This window comes from Genypterus blacodes, unplaced genomic scaffold (assembly GCF_046128005.1).
Source record: "Genypterus blacodes isolate CSIRO-AG114 ecotype Tasmania unplaced genomic scaffold, CSIRO-AGI_Gbla_v1 ptg000358l_1, whole genome shotgun sequence".
Taxonomy (NCBI): Eukaryota; Metazoa; Chordata; class Actinopteri; order Ophidiiformes; family Ophidiidae; genus Genypterus; species Genypterus blacodes.
The window spans coordinates 87,501-114,658 of NW_027467142.1; the positions used below are offsets into that span (position 1 = coordinate 87,501).

General features: G+C 47.6%; 4 protein-coding genes across 7 annotated transcripts; 3 read left to right on the plus strand and 1 right to left on the minus strand.

Moving 5' to 3' along the window:
* The first annotated feature begins 365 nt into the window (after nt 1-365).
* Nucleotides 366-4,078, plus strand: s100a1 (S100 calcium binding protein A1). 2 transcript variants are annotated; one of them, XM_076138302.1, is made up of 3 exons: nt 366-419; nt 1,962-2,122; nt 3,346-4,076. In XM_076138302.1, exons 2-3 carry the CDS (start codon nt 1,982-1,984, stop codon nt 3,499-3,501), a joined length of 297 nt encoding a protein of 98 aa, XP_075994417.1. In that variant the 5' UTR covers nt 366-419; nt 1,962-1,981; the 3' UTR covers nt 3,502-4,076. The 2 variants fall into 2 exon arrangements, with proteins under 2 accessions (XP_075994417.1, XP_075994418.1); XM_076138303.1 differs by having other exon boundaries at nt 372-414; nt 3,346-4,078.
* A 1,853-nt stretch (nt 4,079-5,931) lies between these two features.
* Nucleotides 5,932-10,293, minus strand: mettl25b (methyltransferase like 25B). 2 transcript variants are annotated; one of them, XM_076138305.1, is made up of 8 exons: nt 9,428-10,293; nt 8,576-8,694; nt 8,060-8,285; nt 7,912-7,974; nt 7,685-7,822; nt 6,840-7,573; nt 6,394-6,578; nt 5,932-6,312 (listed from the first exon to the last, which is right to left on the minus strand). In XM_076138305.1, exons 1-8 carry the CDS (start codon nt 9,428-9,430, stop codon nt 6,200-6,202), a joined length of 1,581 nt encoding a protein of 526 aa, XP_075994420.1. In that variant the 5' UTR covers nt 9,431-10,293; the 3' UTR covers nt 5,932-6,199. The 2 variants fall into 2 exon arrangements, with proteins under 2 accessions (XP_075994420.1, XP_075994419.1); XM_076138304.1 differs by lacking the exon at nt 9,428-10,293 and adding an exon at nt 9,128-9,256.
* On the plus strand, nt 9,352-12,790 carry isg20l2 (interferon stimulated exonuclease gene 20-like 2). Of its 2 annotated transcripts, XM_076138306.1 has the most exons (5): nt 9,352-9,482; nt 9,865-9,942; nt 10,538-11,263; nt 11,392-11,592; nt 11,880-12,790. In XM_076138306.1, exons 3-5 carry the CDS (start codon nt 10,652-10,654, stop codon nt 11,982-11,984), a joined length of 918 nt encoding a protein of 305 aa, XP_075994421.1. In that variant the 5' UTR covers nt 9,352-9,482; nt 9,865-9,942; nt 10,538-10,651; the 3' UTR covers nt 11,985-12,790. The 2 variants fall into 2 exon arrangements, with proteins under 2 accessions (XP_075994421.1, XP_075994422.1); XM_076138307.1 differs by lacking the exon at nt 9,352-9,482 and having other exon boundaries at nt 9,907-10,019.
* A 2,074-nt stretch (nt 12,791-14,864) lies between these two features.
* Nucleotides 14,865-27,148, plus strand: bcan (brevican). The gene is made up of 16 exons (XM_076138308.1): nt 14,865-14,926; nt 15,039-15,162; nt 18,302-18,390; nt 18,970-19,362; nt 19,474-19,648; nt 19,759-19,886; nt 20,020-20,313; nt 20,453-21,379; nt 21,627-22,484; nt 22,616-22,873; nt 23,288-23,392; nt 23,475-23,633; nt 24,324-24,406; nt 24,506-24,650; nt 24,779-24,961; nt 25,197-27,148. Exons 2-16 carry the CDS (start codon nt 15,149-15,151, stop codon nt 25,340-25,342), a joined length of 3,957 nt encoding a protein of 1,318 aa, XP_075994423.1. The 5' UTR covers nt 14,865-14,926; nt 15,039-15,148; the 3' UTR covers nt 25,343-27,148.
* Nucleotides 27,149-27,158: the final 10 nt, after the last annotated feature.

Consider the following 27,158-nt stretch of genomic DNA (forward strand, 5'->3'; position numbering starts at 1 on the left):
GCTCTGTGGCACAACAGATTCATCTCAGTGTTCAGTGTTTGAACACCACAATGTATTGAATAAATTCCATTACTGTGAACAAACACTTTTTGACTTCTTATTAATATTTTTTCCTATTCAGCTACACAAACATCTTCAAACCACACACAATTGTATTGTAAATGAGAGTATACCAGGGTCCTATGTACACCATGGTAATTTATTGATATGCCGCATAATGTCCTCCTTTTTGGTGTTATGGAAATGGTCACCCTACCTGAGCCCCAGCTGCTCTGTGGCAGAGCGGCAGAGCACAGGCGTACCTGCTGACCGGAGGGAGGCGCCTATCTGATCTGCACAGGTGAGAGGAGCAGATATAAGCGGCCCGATGAGGAGCCAGTACACTTCATCACGCACCTGGCAGCAGCAGCAGAGGTGAGGTGAGTTCTTGTAGTTCTTGTAGTTCTTGTAGTTCTTGTAGTTCTTGTTGTTCTTGTAGTTCTTGTAGTTCTTGTTGTTCTTGTAGTTCTTGTCCCTCTTGTAGTTCTTGTTGTTCTTGTAGTTCTTGTAGTTCTTGTTGTTCTTGTAGTTCTTGTAGTTCTTGTTGTTCTTGTAGTTCTTGTCCCTCTTGTAGTTCTTGTTGTTCTTGTTGTTCTTGTAGTTCTTGTTGTTCTTGTTGTTCTTGTGTTTTGACTTCAGCATGTGAAGATAAAAGGCGATTTAAACTCAATTCAAAGAGAGAAGAGTAAATATGTATGAATATGAATGAAAGCTTTTCCAGTCAGCAGCGGAGCTTTAATTCTTCCTACAGCTTTGGTTTCAGACTCACATGCGAAATTAATTAATGTCGGCCTGGCTCTAATTATGATGTGACATTCAAGGCCGCTTTCATTTGGCGCAGTGATCACTGTGGGAATAAATCATTAATGAAATCCACTGAAGCTAATTAAGAGAATGTGGCTCTGCATCAATCAGGGAAAATACATCACAACTTAGAGGGAAACTCTGGAGCAGCATCATCATCATCTGCATCATCATCAGTGTGGAGCGGGTTCAGGCCTCAGGTCATTTCTGTAACACAATGATGCTGCAGCCCGGTGTGTGTGTGAACCTGTGAACTGCCGTGTGGGGGGTCTGTCTCTGTCCTGCAATGAGACATGCAGCTGGGGTCTCAGGTGTCTGATGATGAAGGACCTGTGTGTGTGTGTGTGTGTGTGTGTGTGTGTGTGTGTGTGTGTGTGTGTGTGTGTGTGTGTGTGTGTGTGTGTGTGTGTGTGTGTGTGTGCGTGTGTGCCTGTGTGTGTGTGTGTGTCTCTGTGTGTGTGCGTGTGTGCGTGTGTGTGTGTGTGTGTGTGTGTGTGTGTGTGTCTCTGTGTGTGTGCGTGTGTGCGTGTGTGTGTGCGTGTGTCTGCGTGTGTGTCTGTGTCTGTGTCTGTGTGTACAAAGCTGTGTGTTGAAATGAAGCGTCTCCCCTCTCATGATGTGGACGTCTCACTGATGTCTGTGCCGGCCTGAGGGGATCTTGATTAAAAGTGAAATAAAAGCAGCATGAGGAATCTGATGATCCACTTCCAGGCTCTGCAGCAGGGCGGACGCTCCATTTTGCCAAGCTTGTCTTTTAAAAGAGGAACGCCAGCGAGCCGAGCGGAGATCTTGTTTAGCAAATTTATTTTCACATCCTGCAGAAATGTGAGGAGGAGATTTACAGGCAGGATTCTAAAAGGGTTTCATGAATACAAAGAGGGCAGGTTTGGTCTGACAGCGGAGCCGGAGCATAAATCTGATGATTGCAGGGCGAGCGATGCCAGTCTGAGAGATAATTAAGATGGAGCCTTGGCACGGCCTGCAGGGATGAAGACACCAGCAGCCTCAGCCTCAGCCTGCTTCCTGTCCAAGCCTCCGACAAGGAGCAGACGCAGACATAGAAATGACCTGTCACGTCCGTGTGGTTGACCTGATCTCTCTTGACTTTCTCTTTCCAGGTATTGAAAACGATTGAAGAATGGTTTCCAATCTGGTTGAGGCGATGGAAATGGTCATCGCGGTGTTCCACACCTATTCCCAACAGGAAGGCGACCTGCACAAGCTGAGCAGGAAGGAGCTGCAGCAGCTGCTTCGGGATCAATTCTCCGCCTTCTTGTCAGTGAGTGTCCTTCCTGACAAGTTTGGAGACAAAGCACACAGTCCCTCTGTAGCAAACACAGAGCAGCATCAGCAATCAGCCCCTACATCACCAAAACAAGGTCCAAATTCGCCAAAAGATAATATCGGTGACCCCATTCAGACCTAAAACAAATCATTAAATCCACTTAATGAAATGTAGTTAGCTGGTTTGTTTACAGTGTTGATCCTGCTGGTCTCTGCTGGTCTCAGCTGTGGAGAGCTTCCTGTGTCAGAGGGCAGCTTCTAATAAACCAGGCGCAACGTGGAACACACTTGAGACACTCTGCCGAACGCTGGAACATCCGTTACCATGGATACTGACACCCTGTTCACCCTGCTGTTGGGTTTCATTATGCACCTACATATTAGGTTTCCCAACAAATGCAATACGTATGTGCTGATAAATATAAACACAGTTTGGTCTCTCATTGTTTTTAATAATACGATGTCAGTGATGCAACTTAGACTGATTTTCCTGAAGAAATCCTTCAATCTTGCAGGAATAGTCCTTTAAAGTGGACCTGTCTCATCACTCAGCACTCACAGGGTCAAGTTTCAGAGGATCCATCTGCCTACAGAGCAAATATGACACGATGGAGTGGGATCTCCTAAATGTCTGAACGAGATCACCGGGATTCATGTTTGAGAGGAATGTTTGGAACACGAGTGCTAGACGTGGAACACAAAGGGTCTGAAACGTGTCTGGGGAAGTCAACAGCTCTGGCAGTGGAAGCCTTTGCGTTGAGTCCAGACTTTCATTCACATGCAGGTCGCAGCATTTAGGATTAAGAAGTGACAAGCAAATTCCCTTCATCTAATCAGGCGTGGCTCCACTGCCTGGCGTATAATACCTCCTGCATCACATCGTGCTGGGCTGCACGTCCTTGCTGCCATGTGAACCTTGTGTGGAAAGCAAAGGCTCAGTTATCTGTAACAGAGTCCATTATCACTGTCCATTAAAGGGGGGGGGGGGGGGGGGCGGGGGGGGGGAGGGGGGTCGTATAATAGCAGCATGGCGGTGCTGTAATTAGAGGACATGTTTGTTTTGTTTTTAAACCTAAGCTCTATTATAAAGTAGAAGCAGGAAGTCCCTCTCTCATTCACAAAGATGGATTTAATGGAGATGTGATTTGAAGGAATGTGATGGTGCAGAAGCGACTTTTCTTCCATATTCCATATTCATCCTAATGCTTCTGTTTGTAGCCTCCTGACGACAGCCAAGAGGTGGACAAGATTCTGGCGGAGCTGGATGAGAACAAGGACGGGCAGGTGGACTTCCAGGAGTTCATCACCCTGGTCGCTGTGCTGACGGTCCTCACCAATGAGTTCTTCAAGAGGAGCAGTGGTGACAAGAAATAGGCCTCGGCTCAGGCCTCAGCTCAGGCCTCAGCTCAGGCCTCAGCTCAGTCCTCCTGCTTCAAGCTGATGATAACACTCCCAGTTTATATTTAATCTATATGAAATATGTTTTGTTTTAAGGTGATGACATAATGGATGTAAACACTCCAAATGCTCATTCATTGCTATGCTAACTCAGAAACAAGAGGAAACATTGATAAACCAACAATCTTCTGAATAAAGTTGATAAAGTTTATGCAATTTTATGCTGATTTGTAATTCATGAGTTTCAACCTGGAGTCTCAGCTCATCAAGGACACGACTCTGGGAACATTGCCATCACATTTGTTTTCATTCCCTGCATCCATACTGAGTCCTTCACACCACAGCTGAGGCTTCAGTCATCATCGTCTTCTCTTCTGTTAAATCTCAAGGTTTCACACCAAAGTCCAACATTTCACAGACCAAGACTAGTTGTCCTGTGTAATAAAGGTGTTATTACAGAGCAGATTCTAGGGCTGATCAATCAAGGACAGACAAAATGAAGAGTCAAGTTTAAAAGATGATTCCCTTCCCCATCACCGCAGAACCTCAGAACCTCAGAACCTCAGAACCTCAGAACCTGCCTGATGACTCCAGCAGCATGGAGAACACTGGACAGACTCAAGTGTTTGACCCGTGAGTTCCTTCATAGCACCATGAAACACTCAACTCCTGAATCACCACGTTGTGTATGAAGACGAAGCACATGTAGATTTATGCTAAGTCTTTGCTCTCCGCCTGCAGACCAGCAGCTCGTCGCTCGGGCAACAGCTGTTGTTCTCTCATGGAGGGAAGAAGCTGCCTGCGCTCCAGGGCGAGGAGATTAAGAGACGTCTGTCCTGGAGGACGGGAGACGTCTTCACTCAGCAAACAGCGGGCTGTTTCAGAGAGATAATAGACACGCAGTTACTGAGGCCACACCTCTCAGCCGCACAGGCCCAGATCACAAATTATGAGAGGGTTAGCAAAGCATTGAAACGGGACTGCAGCCATGATACTGCAGCTTCATAAACACAAAGGAAAGGTTGTGTTTATTTATCACACCGCTCAAGCGTCACAAAGTGCTTCTCTGTGAAACAACAGATGACACACAACTACACGTTACACAAACACAACACACATCCGTAAACAGACCTGTCGCTACAATTGGGTTTAAAGACGCCGTTTAAATCAGCCCGCATTCACCGTCTGACACCATGTCCATGGAGGCTTTTCAAGAGCTGCAGGGTTACAACTGGAAACGCTCAGTCACCTCTGGTCGTAAGCTGAGAGCGAGGGGCCGCCAGGGGGCCGTGATCGGGCTGTGTTCGGGCCGTGATGAGGCAGAGGCTTGATTACAGAGAGCTTTACGAGTCCACCAGAACATTCTGCCTTTAGAATTCTGATCCTGCTGCAGTCTAGTTACAGAAACAACTCTTCCAGGGAGAACTGAACCTAATTTAGACTTTTTTATTTGAAAGAAACAGGAGAGAGACGGTGGTTTCACACACTCAAGATGGACCCCAGGTTTCTGGAACAAGGCTTTGGTGAAAGCGATCAGAAGGTTTGTCTCTGTGGTTCCTCAGCTCAAAGGCCTGAACCTATAGACTTCTCCAAACATCTCCCATGATCGGTCAGTGACCTTGTTCAGACCTGAACAACCTCATATTTTGCAAGAACCTCAGTCATTTAAACGTTGAATGAGCTGTGAGAGAGGAAGAGTGCAGATGTGTTTGTCCATAGGAATGAAAGATGGTAGTGAAGGAACTTGATGTGCCAGAAATATCTCAGAATAGAATTCTTAGGCTGTAGGCTGGGAGAAGACGCTTTAGATCATCCGCCTTCGTCTGGCAGAAGGACCGGTAAAGGTTAAACGCAGCCATCAGAACACATAAGGCATCAGAACACAGTGCAGAGATCCGATCCAGCCTGTAGGGACTTGATGCTTCTGCAGGTAGCAGCTGTTTGTCTGCAGAAACCTCTGTAACACACCAACACAGAGCTCTGCTGCTCTCTGCCAGAGGGAAAGAGGAGCGCCTTTCCACAAACCCATAACGCCCCCTAGTGTCTGTAAACGGTCTCTGCGTGTTCAGACCTAAAATATCACAAATCTTACTATGAGGTGGCTTTAAAGGGTTAAGTGACAGAGTTACATCTCACAAACAACCTTAGACTGAGGGAAGATAGTAAACATTAAAGTCTGCCTGCAGAATCAGAATGACATTAAAGAGACTGACCAAGATAAAGAATGTTTATAAGCATTCTGCTGTGATCCCAGTGAAGTCTGATTGCCTCTGAGACTTTAAGTGTTTTAGTAAAGGAGCTCTTTCTCTCCATCAGTCACTTTATAAACAAACACATTTCAGAGGTTTCAGCCGCACAAGAAAAAAGAAAAAAGAAACCCAGAACAAGTTGAGTTACAAACACAACAACTCAAGTTTATTCACAAACCATCAAACTATAAAAGGTACAAATGACACCACAGAAGAAGAAACAAACACAAAGTCCCAGCCCTTAACTCATCATCATAAACACTCTGGGCTCGTCTGTGCAGGTTTATGTAAACAAAGAAACCTCATCATGGTTCTGGAGTCCCTGTGGAGATGAAGGACCAAAGAGTCTTCACCTACAGGGTACAGCGTCTCTACGTCTCTTTGTCTCCCCTGATGAACGCACTGAAGACCGCACGGACCCTTACTCAGGATGATTGGTGATCTCCGTTGTTCTCCACGCCAGGCTTCAGCGCCACCAGCACAAAGTTCCTCGGCGAGAGGTTTGGGTTGAACAGAGGAACCAGCCGACTGTCCACACCTGAGAAGACCAGACAGACGAGTCAGACCCCACCTGGTGTACGACGTCAAGCACAGAGCCTTCCAGCTGTCAGTGACTCACCGTTCTCCTGCAGGTAGATCATCCTGTCCAGCAGCACCAGCGACTCCACCACCGGCGCCAGCAGCAGAGACAGGCTGAAGTAAACCACGACCCTCACCTGGTGCTTCAACATGGCCTCCACCCGGGTCCGGTCCAGGGGAGACTCGGCGGGCAGGCCGACCCGGGCCAGGCCCAGACGGGCGTACCTGAGGGGAACACGGAACTTTTAAGCGATCATTCTCTCCCATCAGTCATTCATCAGAGGATCAGGGAGGGAGAGAGGTTTTAATTCATCAAACATTGAGACATTTCCCATAATCCCCCTCTTCCATGGTCATGGTGAGCCATTTAAACTTTAAACGGCTCACCATCTTTAAACTTTAAAGACATATGGTTAAGGGTTGTTCTCAAGATGACATCATACCACGGGGTGTGTAACGGCTGTAGGTACGGGGAACAGAACTCACTCTGTAAACGCTAACATGTGGGCTTTCTTTATGGTCTGGATCCCGGCCCTGCGTAGGTCCGGCCTCAGGTCCCTGACGAAGGTCTCCAGCATCGCCCGGTAACAGTGCGTCCTCAGCAGCTCGCTCCCCTCCCTCAGCCGCCGCATGTAGTCCTCCACAGCGTGACACGCCCCCTCTCGGGCCTTATAGGACAGCCCGTGACCCGGCAGCCCCTTCACCCACGAGCTCATCGGGTATCCAAACGCAGAGGGGAGCCCTGGAGGCGGAGCCACGGGGGGCTCCACCAGCCCGGGAGGGGCGGGGTGTTCTTCTGTGGTGATCTTCATGTAGCAACACGCCACAGAGGTGATGCCACGGACGTGTGGGCAGCTGACAAAGTGGCGGAGGAGGGTGGCACTGAGGTCACCGCAGGCGTGCAGACCGGTCAGGACAAAGTCTGGATGGTCTGGCTGCTCCGCCTCCACAGGGTTGGCACCTTCTCCATGGCGGTTTGTGGGCAAAGGCGCTGTTCCAGAGTCCTGGGAGGGAGAGTCAGGGTCTGGGGATGCCAGAGGTCCAGGAGCTTGGTGCTCTGAGCCTCGGAGTCTCTTCTTACACGGCCCGGACGGCACTAGAGGGTTGGCGTCCGGACAGGCTACGGTGCTCAGCTGCTGGATGAAAGCCTTCCATGATGCCTTGGGGTTCACCCAGCCAGCAACGTGGCGGGGAGACGACAGAGACACGGAGGAGACATTCTAAGAGAAGAAAGGTCTCCGTTAGAGACGTTTTGATTGGTGGAGAGCTGTCAAAGTATCAAAGTATCCATGATGAACTTTTAAAACAAAGCCATGGACTTGTCTCCGTACCTGTCTCTGCTTTTCCTTCTCCAGCGTCCACAGTAACTGTCCGTCAAACCTGGATGCCATCGCAACCAAGGCGTGGTCGGCTTCTATCCCGGTCACAGAGAGTCCGAGCCCAAAGGACAGGAAACGCGTCAGGTGGCCCTGTCCACGCAAAGTGGAGGGACCAATCAGGTTGGTTTGCGAGTGCTGCCCCCTGCTGGTCAAGGACAATACACAGGCGTGTAACATACCTGTCCAGAGCCCACGTCCACCACTCTGCTGCAGTCCGTCTGCTCACACACTCCTTTCACCAGCTGGGACCAAACACAAAACACAATGAAGTGAACTGAATCCTCACTCTTTTGCGTTTCTGTGGGAATGGTGCGAGCGTTCCCGTACCGCGCCCAGCATGCGGATCTCATGCTGCTTTTTGGGCTTGACGTGTTTCCTGAAGATGTGTCCCAGCAGACAGCTCTGACTCTGGTTGTGGAGGAACTCCTCTGGAGTCACGTGAGCGGCTGCTTCCCTGCTGCCATCGCCCTCCGGCCTGCTCTGCCTGGGAAAGGCCAGGCTGTGAGCGGTGGCACGGAACGCCAGGAGCGACAGAGGCCAAACGGACGGATACCTGCAAGGACGAGACGGGAAGAACTCATGCATGTCAACGAAATGAGCTGGCAGTGCTGATAGTTGAAGTAACTAAGTAACAAAACTACATTTGTCTGGCTTTGAGTTTATGTTTAAAAAATCCTTAAGTGCACAAGAATAGAGAGTCGCAGGACAGCGTCGCCTAGCAACCGTCTCCTTCTGGTCTCTGGTTAAATATTTCACAAATCCTGGCTATACTTTCTTTTCACGCCTTTTCTATTTCAAAACAAAACCTCTTAGATTTGTGAAAAGTGCTGAGTAGTGCAGCACCTTCGCTCCTCCTGGGCTGAGTCCAGCAGCAGATCAGCGATCTGTGAGTACGACAGCTCACCCAGCACCTGCTGCCACCTACTGGGTAACCTGAGCCACAGGTCCTCAGAGAAGAACTCCTGTCAGGGGAACAGGAAGAGAGGAGTCGTCATAACAACCATAACTTGCATCTCTGTCTACATTTGACTTTTATACTCCATGCAGATCCATTCAGCCTTTGTCTTTCTCTAAATCAGCTTTTATCTCAGCTCCATGATGCTGCTAGTTGATGTTTGTAGCTCCGCTAGACACTCGGCTATGCCTGGAGACACAGAGCTCCTATCTGAAGAGGACTGAGGGACCACCAGATCCAGGTCCTACTGATCCGGATCCTACTGATCCAGATCCTACTGATCCAGGTCCTACTGATCCAGGTCCTACTGACCCAGGTCCATTAGTGAAGCCTGGCTGTACCATCCTTACTCTCTGCTACCATATAGTGGTAACCATGTCCTCCTTGGCAGGTTTAATAAAACTAAACTGTCACAACATCGAACGTGAATATTTACGCACAATAATGTAGGAGTCAGTAAGGTGTCGGTGGTGAGACAGGAAGGAGGTGAGACGCCTGGAGAGCTCCTTCTTCTGCTCCTCTCGTGACGTCATCTCCACGTCTCCGCTCGCTTCATGGGACCAGCAACTCAGCTAATGCTAATGCTATCGCTAATACTAACACACTGGTTAACGCTGCGTTTGTTTCGCCACGGCGATTATAACTTATATTCATAAACGGATATTCACTCACGCGTACCCGAATGTTTATGATAATCACTCTTTAATACACTCTTCCATCATCCGACAGTCATTTGTTACCATTAGCCTCAAGCTAGCCACTGCAGATATGGTTTCACGTTCACGATGCCTTCAGGTGCGGCTCGTACGTTTCCCTGTCAGCGCGCGACGTTTAGCATACATTTAACACTTTCAAAACAAAATAAATTACGAAATCATCCATTCGACGCAATGTGTTTAACTATCACAGTTAAATACGAATACAAATAAAACAGGACGTCACTTCTTTGTGCTGCAGTCAGTGAATATGTGTAATAGAATATAGTTAGTACAGTATAGTTAGTACATAGTTGGTACAAGTATGTTATTACTCAATTATGTTGTTATATAATGGTAAATACTGTGTAAAAAAACATCATTCTGTTGACCCATTAAAATAAGTATCACGTCATACACGCCCGTCTTCCTTATAACTGTATCGTTTATTACATGTAATAATGTGTTATTGTTGCATTTAGCTTTCCTGACGGTTCTGAAAGCAACATCTGTCTTCACTCCGGAAGTTGAAAGTCTCACGCTGAGAACAAACTTACACGGTATAAATGTGGACTTCTATTATGTGTTTCAGATTCTACCTCTCACATTGTCTTCGTTAGAACCCGCGTCTTTCCCGGTAATATTTCTGCTGTCCAGCGTTCAGCTCGTAAACACAACAAACTGTTCTACCTCCGGTAACAATGGCGTTAGCATAGCAGCTAGCGTCGCCTCGGCGAGCTGTCCAGATCTATATGATCAGTTTAATCTATATGATCCGTTTAATACACACGAGCGAGATCTGCGTGACGTGTTTGTGCTGTGATCAGGAGCGTGTCCAGCGTACTGTAACCTGTCAGCTTTACTAAGGAGGAACCGTGTTATGTAGTGATCGTGTCATCTGGTGACCGTGTTATCTGGTGATCCGTCAAGGGTCGAACAATGCTCCTTTCTTTGCATGTTTTATTGTATTAAAAGCGAATATACTTATACTTGAGTAAATATTCATTTGAATGTTGCCGACTTGATTAAGAAGCTTTATAAACATCCTGCAGTAGTAAATGAAACGAATTCCGTAAACACACTCACAGAGCCACAACTTCAGTTTGTTTTTATTTCAGTCTCATTTCAGTAAGGTTTTCTTTGTTTTCCCTGCAGGGTGAAATGTTTCAGCAGGTCTCACGTCACCTGTGAAGCTGTGAGAGGAAGCTCATCTACAGGGATCTAAGCCCTCTATGTGACCTCAGCTGGGTTGGTAACCTCGCCGTGACCATGTCAGACATCATTATCAACACGTGTGCCGCTGACGTGCCAGTTGAAAAGAAGAAGAATCAAAATCGGTTCCGGATGTGCAGGTTCTTTGAGAAAAATGGCTGCCGGAGAGGTAAACAGGCCAACAACAACAACAACAAACTGGGACCAGGGAAGTGGAACCAGATCCCTCACACTTCTTCACCTTCACCTTCCTCTTCCTCTTCCACACATGACAGAAATGTGCCTCATACAGACTGTAGCTCTAAACCGTCACCATCCACACACAGTTTGCCTTCTCTGACTGTCACTGTGACAACCCCAGGCACCAGCGGACAGTCGGTCAGACCCGTGAGCACAAAACCCTCCGGCAGCTTCCACAGACCCTCGGCCCAAACCTCGGCTGGGGTCCCAACAAAGTACCTGGCTATCGACTGTGAGATGGTGGGCGCCGGGCTCAAAGGTCAGATCAGCCAGCTGGCACGCTGCAGCGTTGTGTCCTTCACTGGAGACGTAGTGTACGACAAGTTCATCCAGCCCGCCATGCCTGTGACCGACTACCGCACCCGGTGGAGCGGCATCCGGTCTAGAGACCTGGTCAACGCCATGCCGTACAAGGACGCCAGGAAGGAGGTGAGGAGAAGAGGCCAAGATGGCACCAAGCTTCTTTTTGTTGTATCTTCAATGTTTAGCTTGTCCAACAGCTCCTCAGGTCGCTTTGAATAAGACGAGATCATCTGAAGGAATCTCTCCCTCTGTAGATCCTGCGGCTGCTCATGGGGAAGGTGGTGATCGGTCACGCCATCCACAACGACTTCAAGGCCCTGGGCTACACTCACCCGGCCGTCCTGACCCGAGACACGTCCAGAATCCCTCTGCTCAACGTCAAGGCCGGGTTCGGCCCCAACGAATGTGCCTCGCTGAAAAGACTCACCAAAGCCATATTCAACCGAGACATCCAGGTGAGACGGCGGGAGACGCGGCAAAATCGTTAGCATCTGTGAATTATTGGGGTTGTGGTCGGGTTCAAACTCAATTCTTGATTCAATCCATAGTGGGCGAGTGTCTTTCCCCCCTGAGTAAAGGTTTAGCTGCTGAATGTTCAGGGTTTCATTTAGGCCGTATACTGTGAGACGAGCGACCTGCAGGGGAACAAAACAACGTCTCTGTTTACAATGTCTGATTCCATTTGTCCTCTGCTGTTGGCATGGTTACATTGGTGAGACCTCGTGTCTGCTTCTGTCCCCAGACTGGCAGGAAGGGCCACTCCTCTGTGGAAGACGCCAAAGCCACCATGGAGCTGTACAAGGTGGTGGAGGCAGAGTGGGAGCGCAAACTGGCCTCCAAGACTTAAGACCAACCGGCGATGAAGGAAACGACACAGAACAAATTATCACACTGGCCCACAAAGAGGCCGCTAGCAGGATGAGGAAAAGTTGGTTGTTTATCTGTGAAGGGACGCTGAAGCTGCTCATGAACATCGGGTCAGAAAGACCACTAGGGGGCAGTCACGCCTCAGCCGCTACGTTTACATGCACGCTCAACTGTGACTAGACTGAGATTAAGGCAACAAAAGTGTTTCCTATGTTACATAAACATAAATGGAAGCCTAAAGATCAAAGTAAGCTCCCCTGACACACACCGGAACATGTGGCGTCTGCTCAGGCCGCCATTATTCCGTAGGTCTTCCTCGTCTCGGTGCCTTAATCTCAGTGTAGTGTAGCGTGCACATAAACGTGCCGAGTAAGAAGTTTGAAGTTGTGCTTTTATGACGGTGAAATCCTAAAAGGTTACTCCAGTGTGTGAGAGATGCACCCTGACGTGACGGGGAGATCGTACACGGCGCTCTGTGTAGGTCTCCGACGCAAACCGCCGTGCCAGAGGTTGTAAGGTTACGGCGTCAGGAGCTACACGGGGAACGTGTAAAGCCTGATTTTACCTGATTCAAAGAGGAACATGTGGGAGGAAACGGCTGCTCTGTGCTTCCCACAGTGCCACAGTCCTCAATGTTTCACCTGCTCCGGCTGAGGATGAAGGTGCTGCTCCTCGCCTCACACCAACCAGCCGCCTGTGCAGTCTGAGTGCAGCTCAATCAATCATCTTCATCAACTTATCATGTATGACTTTGACATCAATAAATCATTTCCACAGCCATGTTGAGAGTGTGTGTGAGACTGTGGGTCTGTGGACAAGCAGAGGAGCCACTGTCAAGGTAACGCACAACAATCACACAATAACAGAGCTCACGTTTGGGCTCTGCTCGTTTATATGTTTGGTGAATAACTCAACAGAATCAGATCTGTGGTTCCCAGTTTGATGAATTCTGAGCTCCAGTCCCTCCAGTCCCTCCAGTGAGGTGTGTGAGCAGTGTGGGGAGGTCATGAGTGTGAGCTGGACAGCAGCAACAGCATGTTGTGGTTTCCTGGATGGAGTGACTCAGCATGATGGTGACCCAGCACCAAACTCCACAGCGTCACCACACCGGCTGCCAAAACATCCCAGGGACACAGAGCGGTACTGGGAACTCCTGCATCTTCAGCTGTCACCGTGTTCCGGCAGGAAGGACCAAACAAAAATGAGCCTTCATGAACCCTCTGAGGTCGGAGGGACTCTGACACGTGTTCAGGTTCTCTACAAGAAAAGGCTTAGATTGAAGTCAGAAAAAAGGTTGAATCCTTTTCTGTCATGTTGTCTATTAAATAGTTCATTCTAGATTCAAACCAACCTAATGCTGAAAGTCCTTACTTTATTCAGACTGAATAACAAAGCCACAACTGCAATTACAGAGTTCTTTCCCTCAAAACAAGTCAACAAACCCTGATTCCAACCAGATTCCACAACAAATTCCTTCTCAAACAAACGCTAACTTCCTCTGAAAGTGCTTAGATGTAGCTCAGAGTGTTCAGGTCTAAAGGTCCTTCGTTCTTTCCTGGGTTTGGGTAAGTTCCATGACGAATAGAATATACCACCATTCACCACAAGGGGAACCTCTAACACAACTGTCAATCATGCTGTGGAGTTGAAGAGGAGGGATTTGAAGGTACTAACTCTGCCATCTTTCCCACTGGACAGTTGGGAGAGCGTTCGACTGAAGATCTAAAGGTCCCTGGTTCGATCTTAGGTTTCGGCTGCAAACTGCACTTTTACAGATTACAGGAAGAGGCTATTAACAAATACGGACAAAGAAATGAGCAGAGTCACAGACTTTTCACACAACGCTACTGTAAGCATCCAGGTTTGGGTTTGCTGGGTTTGCGTTTGTGTAACTGTGACCTTCACTGGTGAAGCTCTGCTGGTTCCTGGCAGTCTGTCAGAGCAGAATAATAAGAATAATAAGAATAATCTCTACCTTTGACATTTACAAATGAAGCAGATTAACCTTTGACCTCCTCCGTCCCACCTGCAGTTCTTCAAAGAGCGACATCATTCTCATTCAGCAATATAATATGGATTTCATGGCTCCCCCCCCCCCCCCCCCCCCCCCCCCGGATCAAATCAGATTACAGCTTTTCCATGCAAACATCACACACACACATCACACACACACGCCCCGGGACAGCCGCATGCCTGTAATTCGCTCTTTATTACCCCACAGTGCCGAGCCATCAGGAATTTGTTGTCTTTGCAGATGAAGGCTCAGCACAGACGCAGGAGGCCTGGAGCTGGGTGCGCTTGGTGAGGGAAACACACAGGTTTGACACGTGTGAGGTGAAGTCAGGTCACTTTTGATTAAAGTCTCAACCCAGCAGGTGATGATTGTTGCACCAGTGACTTCTAGTGGCAGGTCAGGGCAACTGCAGAGGACTAGATCTGTGAGGACAGCGATTTTGTTTTCATAGGTGAGCTGGGGGCGAGTTCTACTAATACTCTAAACATTAGTTGTGGAGGTTTATTCACACAAAACAGAGAGAGATTTTACATTTTACAATAGTTGAGTGAACTTTGAATGAACCTCTCCACTGGCTCACCTAGGAAAAAAAAACATCCATTGTGATACAGAGACAGGAATTTTGTAATAAATAATAATATATTTATTGCTTCTAAATATTAGGAAATGAATAGGAAACAATGACAGAAGTGTGTGTGTGTGTGTGTGTGTGTGTGTGTGTGTGTGTGTGTGCGTGTGTGTGCGTGTGTGTGTGAGGACGATGCACCTTCAGCTTTCTTCTGCTTCCCTGTGATGCTGCATTCACTGACCTGAGGATTCAGATCTGTAAGAGCCCTGATTGGTTCTCTCAGTTCATCCTCCTCCCCTCAGCAAAAAGCACAATTTGCCAGGAAAGGAAGTACGGAGCGGTGAGGAAGTGCAGGATGGGGGGGCAGGGGGTAGGAGGAGGGGGTGGGGGACTCTTTTAACACTGCCCTTCATCCCCGACTCTCCTCTCTTCACCTCCTCTTCCCTCGGCAGTCAGACCTCCTCCTCGCTGCAGGACTGAGAGGACGTAACAAAGACCTGCACCTGTACGGAGCCTCCAGGGACCCCCCAGATCCTGCAGCAAGGCAGACTGAGAGCAGAGGATGATGAAGATGCAGTAAGTCCTGCTTACTGTCCTTCACTGATTCACTGATTGATGGCATTTCTGTGTAGCTTTGTATTCTAAATTCCAGAAGAAGAGCGCCTGTTCCCTTTAACAGAATCACAGTCTTCATCAGTAATAGTTCAATCACAGTATTGTTCTTCTGTCTTCTTCTGTAGGTTTTTGTGGCACTCAACTACTTCTGCATATTTCAACCTACAGACATCAATCAAACATCAAACCCTACAGAATATTAGGATTATTACATTCACAGTGACTTTTGGTGTTCCCATTCTTCATGTTTTCCAAAATATTCAGCGATCCAATCTTGAGATTGAGTTTTGCCTTCCCTATGTGTGTGTATTGCGTTTTCTTAGAGGCACGTTGAAGCTGATTGGCTGAGAGCCTCACACTCTAAATTCAGCTGCTGGACATTTCATGGACACTTCAACTCTTAATAACTTCCACAAATTTGAGACTTCACAAACAATATAAACATAGAAACGTAGGAAGAGAAAATGTCATCTGTCAAACTGTTAATGTGTAGTATTAGCCTTTTCTGTCTTAAAGCGTAAACTGTTCCTCAATGTTCCTCATCTTAATTCTGTCAGGTGTTGGACATGTGGGAATCAGGACTCTGCTGCATTCAGACTCACTCAGCTTAATTGGCTGCACTTGTTGTTTATAGACATTTGGCGGCTTCAAAGGATTTGAGCTTTAGCTGTCACTCATACTGCTTGTAACTTTATTCTTTCAGAAGAATTTTAGACATTTCTTTCAAGCACCTTTTTCAGCATTAGGCCAAAACCTTTCAGCAATTCCAATAACAGTGCATTTTCTCCAGGAAATGCATTTCTAATTTTATTTGAACACATCTTGAAAGTCTGAAATGTGACTGACTGACATTTTGTGAGTCTGTGTAGTCGAGGTTGTGTTGATTATCTATCATTCTGCAGGGATCATCAGCACCTTCAGGTAATCAGGATCTGTGTGGAGTTTCACAAAGATCTCAATGAAGATTTCGTCCTCTGACACAAAAACAAAGCCAGAGGACGATGGAGCTCTGATTACTTTCTCATAGAGTTTGCACAGCTCTCTCTCTCTCTCTCTCTCTCTCTCTCTCTCTCTCTCTCTCTCTCTCTCTCTCTCTCTCTCTCTCTCTCTCTCTCTCTCTCTCTCTCTCTCTCTCTCTCTCTCTCTCTCTTCTTTGAGGTCACCCTCCCTGGCTGCCCGTTGCTTCCTGCCTGATTGGTCTCTGTTTGGGGGGTTTGGGTTGCCCCTGGAGATGGGCAGACCGAGTCATTTGAGGTGACGCGATGTTGGGCCAGCAAGGCCAGTATGATGTGGGAGGTGGTGAGAGGAGAAAGGAGGGGGTCCCAGCAGAGGGGAGGTCACAGTGTTGGGTTTATCCAGCCACGTCTCAGAGTGCGAGGCTTTTACATCACGTTCTCACGTCTGAATCACGTCTGAGATGTGAAGAAGTCTGTGTAGGAGGTCACAGAATATGGTCCACATCATGTTCTTACTGCCCTAAATAAGAGATGTAACTCCAGGGACGATGGGAGCTTAAGAAAACTCTTCACAGGTTCTGATAATCTCTTTTTACAAAATGTCAACAAATACACAAAGATAGAGACATCTTAAATGTGAAAGGAAAAAATGGAGCAAACTCACTTAAAGCTCAGAATGCAGCCCAGCCTCCCCACCCCCCTCAAGCCTCATATGACCTTTACTGGTAAGCTCTCTCTCTCTCTCTCTCTCTCTCTCTCTCTCTCTCTCTCTCTCTCTCTCTCTCTCTCTCTCTCTCTCTCTCTCTCTCTCTCTCTCTCTCTCTCTCTCTCTCTCTCTCTCTCTCTCTCTTTCTCTCTCTCTCTCGCTCAAGGTGAACTCATTGGTTATTCAGAGGCCTTTCTTCTGTACCTCTGATGTTAGGCGCTTCCTCTGTCTTTTCTTGCTCCCCAGAGAAAATCCACTTGTGTCCGTGTGTGTGTGTGCGTGTGTGTTTGAGTAAAAGAGAGGGATGTTAAGGGATTCAGATGTGTATTGGCATATTGTCCCCTTTATTTTCCCTTTCTGTCTCTCTTGTGCATCACTTCAGACATAAGATGATTGATGCTTTACAGATTAAAACCCTCTTAATTATTTACATGAAAGCTTTCAACTCCTGAATCTTGTGTTTTGGGATTTATTGAGAGATTTTCTGTAACTTCTGTAAGGCAACTTAAGCTTTGTTTCCCCATAGTTCTTTCATATGGACAGCACAGCCCAGACATGCTCCTCCTGTAGGAGCTTCAACATAAACATAGTGTGTTACATCCTGAGTGGCACTTCTGGCTTCATACTTAGTCTGAAGCCAAGTTTGGGTATTAAAATAAAAACCTCTAGCCAACTGTTATTAATCCTATTTTGATTAGAAACTGAGACCTCACAAACAAAACATTGCCAATTTAATTCCCGTTTCAGTTTGAGGAAAGTGATTTTCCTCTCACATCCTCAGATTTTCCTCCACTTCAGGCAGGATGTGTTGTTCTGTTTGCTGGGTGGGGTTTTTGGCTTTCACCTTTCAAGTCCCTCGGCCACAGAATGTAACCCTATGGATCTAACATGTGGAAAAACTTCTGAAAGGAGAGGCGGAGGCAGAAACAGGGGAAACAACAGGAAGCAGAACAGAATAAAAGATGTGGTGTTAATAAGTTGGAGGTTGGGGTTTTGACTCTGCAGGGATTTTTTTTTGGGGGGGGATCAAGATTCCAATCACGCTCTGCCGCTCCTGAAGTCTGACTCACGCCAGCTAGAAAGAACCAAAGACATACAGACTGTCTCTCTGTCTCTCTGTCTGTCTGTCCGTGTGGCACAGGATGAAAGTGTTTCACTCGTGAATAAATGTAATCAGTCACTGTAGAAATATTTCAGCCTTTGCTCACTTCCCACAACTGCAATGTGCCAGGCTTAGAACTTATCAATCAACACATAAGCTCAACCTCAGCATAGTATTTATAGTACTAAGGTACAAGGTTTTACTTTGAGAGGGAGAGAGCCGCATCAACACTCACAATATTCTAGTATGTGTCTCAGTCTGGATAACTCCAGTGCACACTTGTCTTGAAGTGCACACTTCCCTGTACACACTGCTTGTGTTTGTGTTTGTCCACAGACTGGGTGAGCTTCTCCCTCTGCTGCTGTGTGCCATCTGTGTCCTCCTCTTCCCATCATCCTCGTCCTCCACCCCCTACCAGGAGGCAGGTACGCATCCCCCCCCCCCCAGCCTCACAGCACCCCACCATCCAGGACTCCATTAGATCACATGACCTCTGCCTCTTCAGGGTAGCCAGCTGCTCTTTAATCACTTCCTGTCGTTTGCTGTTTTTGCTGACAAGCTCACTCTGGAAGTCGATTTCAAGGTCATCTGACAAAAATCAAGGTGAACTGATGTGCTGACGAATAAAACTCCATCCTAAGAGTCTCATTCTGTTTCTCTCAGCAGAATAAAGACGAGTGGAGGCGTCTCACAAATGGATTCCAGATTTAACACATAGCGTAGCTTAACTGTCCAACTCTGGCCTGAAGCAGCTGCCCAATCAGAACACAGCAGTGTTTTTTGGAGGTTGCCTTAACGTTTCCATTCAGCGTGCACAGCAGTGCTGCACCAAGGGAGAGTAGAAATGGAACAATGTGAGGTTTTCCAAATAGAGCCAAATTGAAAACAACAACACAGAGATCTAGTTCATGTTTCCTGTTTCATGTTCACATGTTAGCATTCTCTTGCTAACATCTTCTCTTGTTCCTTCACCAGTGAAACAACAAAAACTTTTGTGTCTCCAGATGATTCCAAGCTTCTCCATGTGACCATCCCCACCACCCCTCCTGTGTTGGCCGTGCTGGGCGGCTCTCTCACCTTACCCTGCCTAGTGTCCCTGGCCCACCCGCCGCCATCGCCCTCCACCAGCGGCCGCCACGCCGTGCTGTCCCTGCCTCGGGTCAAATGGAGTGTGCTAACGCAGGGCAGAGAGACTGAGATCGTGGTGGCCCGTGGTGATAGAGTGAGAGTCAGTGAGGCCTACAAGGACCGAGCCTCGCTTCTCAACTACGATTACTCCCCTGCCGACCTCACCTTAAGGCTGGACAACCTGAGGAAGACTGACAGCGGCTTCTACCGCTGCGAGGTGCAGCAGGGCCTGGAGGATGCCGATGATGTGGCTCAGGTCAAGGTCAAAGGTGAGACACAGATCGAAGTGCTTGTCTGAGTGTCACTGGATCAAACCTGGCAGGTTGATTGGCTTCAGGACCGTTGCCATCAGTTTGTTTCAAGGCTTTGTGTTTTCACAGGAGTGGTCTTCCATTATCGCGCCGCATCCAGTCGCTACGCCTTCACCTTTGAACAGGCCAGAGACGCCTGCGCGGACATTGGGGCTCACATCGCCTCTCCAGACCAATTACTGGCTGCCTACAACAGCGGCTACGAGCAGTGCGATGCAGGATGGCTCTCAGATCACTCTGTGAGGTAAGAAAGCCACAGGAAATAATCCAATGACAAACGAGACTCTCCAACCAAACATTCACCCAGAGAAGATGAGCTCTTGTTTCAGTTCTTTGTGATGCTTCCCTGCACAGGTATCCCATTCAGATGCCCAGAGAGGGCTGTTTCGGGGACATGGACGGACTGCCAGGAGTGAGGAATTATGGGCTGTTGGAGCCTGACGAGCTGTATGACGTCTACTGCTATGTGGAGAACATCGAAGGTAACTTGTGGGTTTTTGTACCCTTCGGCTTCAATCAGTAACCACAACGTTTTACTCACCAACTGGATTTGCTGAGATAAGATGATGTCACTTGAATGGAGGCCAGTCTAAATCACATCTTTGTACTTTAAAGGGGAGGTGTTCCATGGCTGTGCCCCCCAGCGTTTCACCCTATGGGAGGCTGAGGCCTTTTGTCACAGCCAGGGGGCTGTGTTGGCCACCACAGCCCAACTCTACGCAGCCTGGAACGACGGACTGAACCACTGCAGCCCCGGGTGGCTGGCTGACGGGAGTGTGCGGTACCCCATCGTCACGCCTAGAGAGCGCTGTGGAGGTGGCGAGGCTGGGGTCAGAACTGTGTATCGCTATAGCAACCAGACAGGCTTCCCTGAGGCTCAAGATCGTCACGACGTCTACTGCTTCAGAAGTAAGTCCTTAATCTGGTGTATCTGTAGCCATGAGGGCACAGGAACCATGAATACCTGCTCTGGTATCCCTGCATGGAAGTATAACTGTATCTTCACATACAAGGTGGCTACATACGTACCTTCTGTTCTGGGTTCTAGGTGCTAATGAACCATATACAGAATCTCCTCAGGATTTCCTTGCCACCAAGCCAGAGGACATCGGTCAGGACATTGTTTCTCAAACTGTGCGAGATGAGGTCAGCCTGAGTGAAGTGACAGCACATGAGGACGCAGAGACCCTTCCTGTTCCAGAGGACCATGAGGTAAAAGAGGTCACAGTGGAGGATCAAACCCCAACATCAAGTCATGTCAAAGAGCTTCTGCTAACGGTGGATCTTCATGGATCTGTCACTCCTACATCTGAACATGGAGAGCACCTGTCCACCACAGATGTCTGGGAACCCGTGGAGAAGGCCAGCTACCCAGAGTCCTACCAGCCTGCCCCTGAGGAAAGCCCTCACACAACACACCTCCTTTCAACTGATGAAGAGTCTCATGAACATCCAACGTCTTCTCCAGAGGTTTATGGTGCTTTAACTGTTGAAGACTCCACTTTGCTTACAACAGTTCCACCAACCTCAGAGAGCCAGGAGCCATCAGAAACTCAAGGAACTCAATCTCCGGATATGGCAAGTGTTCATTCAACATCTGGAGCTGCTGCAACTGAACTGCTGGAGCAGTCTACAGAGGAACATGATCTACAGGAACACACTCCAGATGTTCACATGGAACATGCTACAGAAACTGAGCTGGTCTATTCGAGCACTTCTTCAGGAAAGCAAGAAGAGGTCAGCACCAGCCGTGCTGGGGAGGTGTCGGTGATAGCGACCTCACCCCCCGCTGAGGAACCAGACCGCCACTCCACCACCCATCTGATGTTCTTTGACTTCAGCAGTCCGGAGTTCCACCCAACAGAGGAGGAGTCAACAGAGGCGGTTGAAGATCCACATCTAGAGGAGCTTACACACGTGACTCAAAGCTCAGCTGATGACATCCATGCTTCCTCTGGACTGTTCACAACATCTTGTAAGTACATACAGTACGTTAAGATCTAACAGACAGGAAGTCGGTACGTTTACATGCACAGCAACGATCCAATGTTAGTCTTACCAAGACCACAACATTAACTTCCTCTGCCATTGGGGAATCATTGTGTGTAGTTGTTTGTGGATTGTGTGTTTGATCATCTAGACATTAAGAGCCTGAAAATATCTGCATTGTGTAAATATTTCAAAATAAACCAGATTTTTCTTCTTCCTCCACTTCTTCTTAGCTGTTTTTGTGACTGATAGTGATCCAACTCATCAGCCACCGGACCAGTCGGCCACCCAGATCAACCACGATGAGGAGGACTCTGATGATCACACCGACCAGAGTGGACACACACACCATGCAGAGCTTGTGACAGTAGAGGTCACCATGGTTACAGATGACTCCAGTGCAGACACAGCGGTCCTAAACAATGATCTGGTCACTTTGCTGACATCCTTCGATTCTATAACCTTGTCTCCTCGTCCTGTTGATGCTGAGCCGAGCTCCCCACATGAGATCATTACCCTCATCCCTGAGGACAGCGCTACATATATGGCTGCAGCTCATGAGGAAATGGTGGCTAAGGTGGAACAGGAGGGGTTAGGAGAAAGTCCAGAGTTATTCCTCAGCACAACTCACAATATCACAAATGCTTCCTCCAGTGTGGACGCCGATCCAAAGGAGCACGAACATCTGGGAAGAGATGGGAATCTGGAATCAGAGGAAGGCTCGGGGGAATCTTCAGGAGAACGACTAGAAGTGGAACCAGACGTCCTGCCAACAAGCCCAAATCATTCATCAGAACACAGGTGGGAGAAGAGTGAGGATGGGACTGCACCTCCTTCTGCAGAACCAGACATCACGTTGCTTCCTGAGCCGACCTTCAACCCCGGTTGGGAATCAGAGGCTTCTGCCATGGTTGTCTCCCAAGAGTCTCGCTCCGATGTGGAATACAGAACCGAGCCTCCTGTCACTGAGGAATCTGAGGATGATTTACATAAAGGTGAAGAGGCCGACCATGAGGACCACACCTCCCCCCCAACATCTACAGGAGAACCAGAGGAGACCCTCTGTGACAACGCCCCCACCACCACCATGAGTGAGTTTGGAGGGATAAACAGGGTTTGAGTTTTAATTTAATTCCCAAATGATTGATCCCAATATGACCTCAACAGCTTTCTTTTACTATTGTGGTAAATTCTTGGTAGCAAATAATTGATTCTGTTCCAGAGGGTGAATCAGAGAGAGAGGAGGAGGATGACAACCCTGAGCCCCGGCCAGTCAGATGTTCATGGAGTCCTGATGAGGAGGAGAAGCTCAGTCCAGCTCTCAGCACGGATCATGATGACGACGATGATGGCGACGATGATGACGAGGATTTGACCGTCACTGCTCCCATTTGGATTCCAGATCATTTGGGTGAAGGAGATGAAGAGCAGGCTGCCATGTCTGCCACCGTGCCTGCTGTCAGACATGGAGGCATCTCAGGTGACATGAGTGTGAGGGTGCAGAGGGGTTTTGAAACTGGACCGGCTTTAGCAGCTGGAGAAACGGGTCCCACACATGAGGGGACAGCGCCCTCTGCTGGTCACTCTGCACTACCTCCTTCCAAAATCAATACTACAACTACTACTACTAATAGTGCTCCTACTACTACTAGTTCTACTACGAAAAATAATAATTATAATAATAATAATAAGCCAAATACTGTATAATCTGTGATGTATTTTTAAAATACATTTAATGACATTTTGTGACCACTTGGATCCTTTTGACTGATCAGTAATCTGTGGAGTTAGAAGAAGAACCTCCTTGGTGGTGCTACTAAATGAATAAATGAATAAATGAAGTCAGATACAATGCTGTCATACAGGACAAACCACCACGTTCTCTTTGCTTCAGACTCGTGCTTGGAGAACCCCTGTTTGAACGGAGGAACTTGCATTGACGGTGGAGAGACGACGTGTGTTTGTCTCCCTGGATACGGAGGAGATCTGTGCCAGAGAGGTATAGCAGCTCTATGATCAGACACACAGTCGGCCAAAGCCATTCATAATTAATGTGTTTGTTTGTCCTCTGCTTGATTCAGACGTGGATCAGTGTGAGCCGGGCTGGCAGAAGTTCCAGGGATTCTGTTACCGTCACTTCACCAAGCGGCAGAGCTGGGAGGCGGCCGAGCAGCACTGTCGCATGTGTGGAGGTCACCTGATCTCTGTCATGACCCCCGAGGAACAGGACTACATCAATGGTGAATCAGGCAGAAGAACATATAGAAGAGAACGACATAATATACCAAACAGTGTCAGCATAGGCAGACACTTCCTGTTTGGACCTTCTCTAATCATCTTCATGCAGTGTGGTCTTAAAGCGACTCCTCTCACACCAAACAACACGTTGTTCATGGTGTTCTTGTTGTGTCTAACGGTGCAGCGCTGAGATGATTATCTGACATTCCTCTGCTGGATGATCTGCGGGTGGCTGCTGTGCTTTGAAGTATAAAACCAAAAAGCCCAAGCGTCCACCGACTGCTTTGATGTAACAGTGATAGTTGTGCTTTCAAGTGTAATAAGTGCCAAAACAATTTGGACTCTGATGTCTTTAATGATCCGTTGAAGAAACACTAAAACCTAGAAGGCAGTCAGAGTCCATACCTCCGCCAAGGCCTCCAACTATAACTCCGCCTCTCAGCGACGGCAATGCAACAAAATGTGATTCTATTGTGCATGTCCGAGGTCCTGAGGTCAGATGTTCAACAAGTCTGGTTGCAGTCGACTGATTACATTCATGAGATGCTGCAAGCAGAAGAAGAAGAAGAAGAAGAAGAAGAATAGGCCACGGCCACTCCACTTTGGCAGCCAATAGTATGACTTTATTCTCCAGCTGTATTCCCAGCAGAGGCCCTCATGCTCTGCTGTTCTTCCTGTCTGTCTTTCTTTAGAGAAATACAAAGAGTACCAGTGGATTGGACTCAATGACAGAACCATTGAAGGAGACTTTCGCTGGTCAGATGGGAACCTTCTGGTGAGTCTGATGATCATGGGTCCAGAACTTGTTTCAATAACCCAATCCAATCAATAATCACTGTTGACTTCTTCTGTGGTCTCTTTGCATCCCTATCAGCTGTATGAGAACTGGTTCAGAGGCCAGCCTGACAGCTACTTCCTGTCTGGTGAGGACTGCGCCGTCATGATTTGGCATGATGGCGGTCACTGGAGCGACGTGCCCTGCAACTACCACCTGTCCTACACCTGCAAGAAGGGCGTGTGTGAGTATGTTGTCCTCGGCAACAGGAAGTTACCCCTGTGACCTCACCGGCGTTTCCTAGTTTGGATCAAAATTCTGGATTTGATGCGTGAGATCCTTTAAGTCTCCCGTGTTTTCCCTTGTGCGTAGCGTCTTGTGGCGAGCCCCCTGATGTTCCCAACGCCAAGGTGTTTGGCAAGAGGCGTTTGCGTTACGAGACCAACGCCCAGGTGCGGTACTACTGTGAGGACGGCTTCCACCAGAAACTGAACCCCGTCATCAAATGCCTGCCCAGCGGCCGGTGGGAGGAGCCTCACATCACCTGTATACCAAGTAAGAATGAAGAGACGCCATGGGCTGACATATGGTAATGTATCAAAAGACCGTTCACATCCTCAGAGCCTCCCCCTGGTGGGATTCACACCCACCACCGCCCTCCTCTGACCAGCAGGAGTAGCTGGTGTATTGACCGACCCGATCAATAATAGTCTGACGGTCCCTTCATCCTGCAGAAGCCACTTCAGAGTTACTGAGCCATTGATACCAATCCATTTCCTTCTCTCCACAGCTTCAGCCGTCCCAGTGGAGGAGGAGTCGGTGACCTCGCTTCCCTCCCAGCACAAGGACGCAGCGGAAGTAACGGAGGTTGTGACCGCCGCTACAGAGAAAGCCACGGCACAGTTCTGGGACCCTTTTGACCGTTCTGTGTATTAACACACACACACACACACACACACAAACACACATTAATAGTCTTTTAAGTGCCCAAGGTTCCTGCAGTCATGGAAAACCTTTTCCATCTGAATCTGACAGATTCATGCTCATTCAGCGCCTGACGTCTTCATCTTAAACATTCATCTGTAATCTGTTTCAGCGTCACACTCAGCAGACATTTTCTTAGTGGAGATGATGTCATTGCACTCAATGCGTTCGGTGACAAAGTTGCATTTGTGAACTTGTCTGCTTGTCTCTTTAACATGTCTGTAATAATCTTGTTCCATGATCGGCTGAGTGGATTTTTTTAATACATTTTAGCAGTGGAGTGCAGATTAATCATCATCCTTAAAGTCAAGAAGCCTCCTGTTATTGAGATTCTATACATGAGTCTACACACTCTATACATGAGTCTACACACTCTATACATGAGTCTACACACTCTAAACATGAGTCTACACACTCTATACATGAGTCTACACACTCTAAACATGAGTCTACACACTCTAAACATGAGTCTACACACTCTATACATGAGTCTACACACTCTAAACATGAGTCTACACACTCTATACATGAGTCTACACACTCTATACATGTCTACACACTCTATACATGAGTCTACACACTCTATACATGAGTCTACACACTCTATACATGAGTCTACACACTCTATACATGAGTCTACACACTCTATACATGAGTCTACACACTCCTCCTCAGGGAGACGAGTCTAAGTGTGATGAGCAACTTTGTGCTGAGTCCAAAATGCTGAAATGATTTGATGATTTGACTTTTGAACGCCATTCCTTCAGCCCAATAAGACTTTGGAACACATTGACTCACAACAGCACAACCTGAGGGTGTAGGGTTGAGGGTTAGTCTGTCGATGTGTCCCAACAGAACTGTGAAGATTACAGGACAGTTATCTCTTACAAAAGGAGGATTCTTTTACAAACACAACATTTCTTCAGCTGTGTGTGATTGTTGATCAAAGTCATTAGTTTGTGATGTTGTTCATGTGTCAATCGTCACGCCCATGTCTCAGACGTGTGTCATTAGTTTGAGTTGGAAAAGTTTAAAGACAAATAAATATCAGTGATCCCTAAATCAATCCTAACATCTTATTATGCTTGATGAGACAATAAGATCTAAGAAGATCTCCCGTCTCTCCTGGACTCCCACGTTTGTAGCGTGGAGCAGATTTCCACACCTGAAGCTCATCTAAGCAATCAGCTCAAAGTGCCAGCTGCTCGTTTGGAGGAACGAGGACATTTCCCATTCTTCTATTTTCTCTCAGCTTCACTTTCCATTTTAGCTCAATAACACAGAAATGTTTCATCTTAAGCGCTTTAACGTCAGCAGATATGTGATAAATGGGTTTGTCTCTACTTAGATGGAAGAGTTTTGTCCTTGTAAAGTCAGTTTGCTATCTCTTTACCTTCAGTTTGCTCACTTTTGGTATTTAGATGGTGGGGAAGAACTTAACATGCTCACCTCTGACCTCTGACCCGTGCAGATCTCCTCTGCTCATGTGGTGCTTTTACCTTCAGGTGCCTCTCAAAAAGGAGGCACCAATGTAACCTAGGTAACCGTGAATCATGGTCTATATCTTCTTCTACTCTGTAACCACACAAGTCATCTTAACTTCTGATTGAATGTAAACCAGTAATGTAGCACAGTGAACTCTGGAGCCAATGAAGGACAAATTAAACTTTTTAACCATCCGTGTTGTGTCTTCATTGACTGTTAAAACACACATCACCCCGTGTGTGTGTGTGTGGACACACTGCGCACATTAATCAGATACATCAAC